A 5641-nucleotide genomic window follows, 5' to 3' on the forward strand; every position below is an offset into this window, starting at 1 on the left:
GCAGGAATTTTTCCACGTAAAACTACCCGTCTTACTTACTTACTGTTTCATTAGCATTCTCAGTGGAAACTCATAAGAGAACCTGGTCTCTCTATAGTTTGGTGGACTCACATAAACTATCAATTGATATTAGAGCGGGTTCCTCCTATCAGGCTAGGGGCGTGCATTCGATTTATCGATTCGATTTTGACCTTTATCGATAATTACTTATCGATTATCGATTTGTACATATGTTTATCGTTATTGTTTCAATAAGGTTTCAATTTTTTCGATTTTGATTTATCGATTTTTGGGGCTTATCGATTCGGTTATCGATTACACTAATAAGAAAATTTGCGGGATTCCGTGGAAAGTATATCGCTATAAACACGTCTAACTAATATGGACAAAAAAAGCTAAAATAAGACGAATACCGTTTATAACATAAAAATTATGTCAACAAGCATGGGTAGAGGAAATAATAGGGTTAGGGACTTAGGGTAAAGGAAAGGGTATTATAGATTAAGGGTATACTTGTCTTTTTAGTATAAGTGGCACATTGAGCTGCCCACAACCTTTCTTACCAAGTTTAGAAATAGCTAACACTGCCCTGTCAAACGCTGTCATATTTAATGTAACGTCGTCACCAACCCCACCAAAGTCTATTAAGTTAAACGCCATTGGACGGAGCTTAGGCATCTATCTTACCGGAAAATCCCGTCGGAGAAAACAAGAGTCTGGTAGTAACATCCCTTTGCCAATATAAAACAGAAAATATAAAGACGATCCAAAGAGCAGTGAAAAGGGTTTTTTGGTTGGAGAATAGTGGAGGGATCCATCGACGTGGGTGGTGTAATTGAGTCCACCGCCATGTAGATGACGGCGTTAGAGCCTCCACCATTAGTGTAATAAATTGAATGTCAAGCTGGAAATGGGAGTAATGTTGTGCATGAAAATATAGTAGCAAAAACAATAATGCAAACTGAAATATCAGAAGAAGAAAAAAAGGAAAAAATTTGGAAGGTAAAGTGTAGTGGTCAGAATCAGTCTTATCGGTTTATCGATAAACCGATAATTGAAGAGGACAAAATCGAAATCGAAATCGATAACTCGATAAGAAAAATTTCGAAATCAAAATTGAAATCGATAAATCGATAAACCGATAACAAATAATCAATTCGATTTATCGATAAACCGATTCGAGTGCACACCCCTATATCAGGCTAACACCTAGGAAGGATCCTTATGGCTGATCCACCAAATTTTGAAGAAGGTCAGTCTACGTATAGACCACCCAAGTTTAATGGGCAATACTATGGGTGGTGGAAGACAAGAATGCATGATTTTATCATGGCTGAAAATTCTGAGTTATGGGATGTCATATGCGATGGTCTTTATATCCCAACAAAGAATGTCGAAAATATTCCATTGATGATGCCAAAGACCAGAAAAGAATACACTGATGCAGATAGTAAAGTTGTGGAGAAAAAATTTTGTGCCAAGAAAATTTTGGTGTGTGGTATAGGACCTGATGAATACAACATGATCTCGGCTTGTCAAAGTGCCAAGGAGATATGGGAAGCTTTGCAAACAGCACATGAGGGAATCACTCAAGTAAAGCAATCTAAGATTGATATGCTTACTACTGAGTATGAGCTTTTTAGGATGAAAGACGATGAATCTATTCAAGACATGCACACAAGATTCACTTTCATCATAAATGAGTTACACTCACTTGGTGAAGTCATTCCCAGGAACAAGCTCGCGAGGAAAATTCTTAGCATCCTGCCTAGTTCACGGGAAAGTAAAGTGAATGTTGTTACTGAAGCAAAGGACCTTCATGAGCTGACCATAGACGAGCTAGTTGGAAATCTGAAAACCTACGAAATGAAGAGGAAGATAGACAGTTAAAGAAAAGAACCAAAGAAGGAAAAGAACCTGGTACTCAAAGTTGAAAGCAATGACTCAAGTGAGGTGGACAGTGACATGGCTTACTTAACCAAAGGGTTTCAGAAGATGGTCAGAAGAAATGGAGGAATACTAAAAAAGGCCAATTCCAGCAGACCAAAGAACTATGATCTCTGCCATAAATGTGGAAAGTCAAGGCACTTAATCAAAGATTGCCCTCTCATTAAGCAAGAACACTCCAAATACAACCCTGATAAAGCAACAAAGAGGAACCCAGTTCATGACAAACACTTCAAAAGGAAGAGATTTGCTGACAATGTGGTGAAGCAAGCTCTTGCAGCATGGGGAGATTCCTCCAGTGAGTCTGAAGAAGAAAACGATGCAAGTAGCAGTTCCATGATGGCAGTTGAAAGTGAAGGAAGTGAATATAATTCTATATTTGCATTGATGGCTCAATCAGACGATGATGAAGAAGATGACAATGATGAGGTAAACTCAGGGATGTTCAGAGAAATCTGAAATCCTACTCCCCTAAGAAACTCATATCATTAGCAAATATATTAATTGATGCCAATCATAGTCTGGTAGATGATAAAGATGCCTTGACCTTAGAACTAGGAGAACCTGAACAAACTAAAGATGATTTGGTAGTGCGTGTAGTTGATCTGAAGGAAAGCATAAGTAATCTTGAGAATGAAAAGGTGGTTCTAACTGAAAAATTGCTAGTGTAGAACATGAAAGAGATGATTTGGTGGTTATAGTTATTGACTTAAAGGAAACCATTAAGAGTTGTAGTAAAGAAAAAGAGGCCTTAATAGAAAAAGTTAATGCTATTGAGCATGAGAGAGATTACCTTCTAGTAGTGATTATAGACTTAAAGGAAATAATAGAGGAACTTGGAGCTGAGTGTAGGCCTGGAAATTCTGAAAAAGGGAAAGAGATAGCTATTGAGGCACACATTAAGCTTGAAAAAAAGTTAACCGTTGTGAGAACTAATTTGTGTGCTAAACTTGAGAAAAATAGGCAGCTCCAAGCAGAACTGGAAAGCTTCAAAAGGAGAAAACTCCTTATAACCCTCACAGCAAATATGTTACTGTACTCGATAATTGGTTGTGCACCCACTATGGGAACAATGGGCATTTCAAGGAAAATTGCAAAGCAATGGTTCAATCTCTACAGAAAAATAAAGTTTTTACTGAGAAAGTAACTGCCGAAAAAGGACCAGGTGCCACTCATAAAAAATGTGTGTTACCTGCAATGGACTAAAAGAGCACTTATTCATCTGCTTGCTTATTACAAGGGACCCAAACTTGCTTGGGTTCCTAAATCTAACCCATGATCTCCTTGTGCAGGGAACAATGGAAGGAAACAGTCAATAATGGTTCATAGATAGTGGTTGCTTAAAGCACATGACTGGAAATACTATGGACTTTCTTTCACTAAAAACCATGCAATGAGGGAGTGTATCCTTTGGAAATGGGAAAAAGGGGTACATTTTTGGTGTTGGAAAATTTGGAAAGTCACTCACTCACTCAATTGAGAATGTGTACTATGTCAATGGTCTTGAGTACAGTCTCTTGAGTGTTTCTCAGATTTATGATAAAGGAAACAAGGTGGAGTTCTTGTCCAAGATATGCACAGTTACAAATCTGGTAACTGGTGAAGTGGTACTTGTGGCAAAAAGATACAAGAACATCTATGTTTCTGATTTCAAGTCTCTACAAAGTGGTGATCTAAGTTGCTTGAAAACTGTTGATGATGATGCTGAACTGTGTCACAGAAGACTGGGCACACAAGCTTCTCTCTTCTGAATAAACTAATTTAGAAGGAACTGGTTCGTGGTCTGCTCATGTCAAAGTTCAAAGAACATAAAGTTTGTGATATCTGTGCTAGAGGGAAGCATGTGAAGTCCTCATTCAAGTCAAAGAAAGATGTCAACACCTCAAAACCACTTGATCTCCTTCATATGGATATGCATGGACCAATGAGAGTGCAAAAACATGAGAGGAAAAATGTACATCTTTGTGATAGTGGATGACTACTCCAGATTCACTTGGACTCTATTTCTTAGAACAAAAGATAAAACCTTTGAAGTATTTGTAGCCTTTGTAAAGAAAATCCAAGTGAATAGTAGCATGCATTAGATCAGATCATGGAACAAAGTTTAACAATGACAAGTTTGATGAATTCTGTACCGAGAATGGAATTACTCACAACTTCTCAGCCCCAAGAACTGCCCAGAAAAATGGAGTTGTGGAAAAGAAGAAAAAAACTCTTGAGGAAATGGCAAGAACAATGTTGATCGACAGTGTGATTGCAAAGAACTTCTTTGTTGAAGCTGTCAACATTGCCTGCAACTTGGGGAACAGGTGCATGATCAGATCTCTCTTGAACAAAACTCCCTATGAGTTGCTGAATGAAAGGAAGCCCAAGCTGACTCACCTAAGAACATTTGGGTGCAAATGTTATGTTCTCAACAATAAAAATAATTAACTTGGAAAATTTGATGCCAAGAGTTATAAAGGAATCTTTTGGGGGTATTCTTCTCAAAGCAAAGCTTATAAGAAATACAACAAGCAGACTCAGTGTGTTGAGAAAAGTGTTCACATAATCTTTGACGAGTCTTATCCCTCCTGTGAGAAAATCAACAAGTATGATCAAGATAGGGAGCCCTTACTGGTTCTAGGTGACGTCATTGACATGACAAATGCAAAGGCAGACATGATGAGTCAAGTGAAGGAGCCAAGTGGAGACAATGCAGCTTCTTCCTCAAGGGAACCAGGTACCATAATTACAACCACTAAAGCTGAAGAAAGAGTGGTGGATGTAGTGCAAGTACTCCACAGGTAGCTGAGAAAAGAATACAAGGGAACTAGTTAGATCTACCCAGCTCCTCTACAATTGGGTTCAAGTGACCAACTGGAAACACAAAAGCTCCCATCCTCTTGACAATATAATTGCCCCTCTAGATTCAGGTGTGCAAATCCGATCAAAAGTTAGAAATTCACTTGCCTTCTTAGCCTTTATTTCCTAAATAGAACCTAAAAATATCAAGGAAACCTTAAAAGATGCTGCCTGGATCACAGCTATGCAAGATGAGTTGCATTAGTTTGAAAGGAACAATGTATGACACATGGTACCTAGACCCTCTGATCGAACCATCATAGGAACCAAGTGGGTAGCTTGATGAGCATGGAAACACTACAAAGAACAAGGCTAGGCTAGTAGTTCAAGGTTACAATCAGGAGGAAGGAATCGATTATGATGAGACGTTTTCTGCAGTTGCTCATATGGAAGCTATTAGAATCATAATTGCTTTTGCATCACATATGGAATTCACTCTGTTCCAAATGGATGTTACAAGTGCATTTCTGAATGGATTTCTTAAGGAAGAAGTCTATGTTAAGCAACATCTGGGGTTTGAATGTCATGTGCACCCTGAATATGTATTTAAATTGAACAATGCATTGTATAGGTTGAAGCAGGCTCCTCGATCTTGGTATGAGAGGCTATCAAAGGTCCTCTTAGAAAATGGTTTTATAAGAGGAAAAATTGACAACACATTGTTCCTGAAGAAATGGGGGAAGAACCTGCTCATTGTTTAGGTATATGTTGATGATATCATTTGTGTGAAAAATTTGCAAAACTCATGTAAAGTGAGTTTGAAATGAGTATGATAGGTGAGTTAAATTTCTTCTTGCATTTTTAAGTGAAGCAGTCCACAAAGGGTACATTCATCTGCCAGCAGAAATAC

The 5641-nt window shown here is 38.1% G+C and overlaps 1 protein-coding gene across 1 annotated transcript; it reads left to right on the forward strand.

The window, feature by feature from the left end:
• The first annotated feature begins 1224 nt into the window (after window positions 1–1224).
• Window positions 1225–1890, forward strand: LOC138890586 (uncharacterized). Its single transcript, XM_070173982.1, has one exon. The coding sequence runs from the start codon at window positions 1225–1227 to the stop codon at window positions 1888–1890; it is 666 nt and encodes a 221-aa protein (XP_070030083.1).
• Window positions 1891–5641: the final 3751 nt, after the last annotated feature.

This window comes from Nicotiana sylvestris, chromosome 4 (genome assembly GCF_000393655.2).
Source record: "Nicotiana sylvestris chromosome 4, ASM39365v2, whole genome shotgun sequence".
In the NCBI taxonomy this organism is placed as follows: Eukaryota; Viridiplantae; Streptophyta; class Magnoliopsida; order Solanales; family Solanaceae; genus Nicotiana; species Nicotiana sylvestris.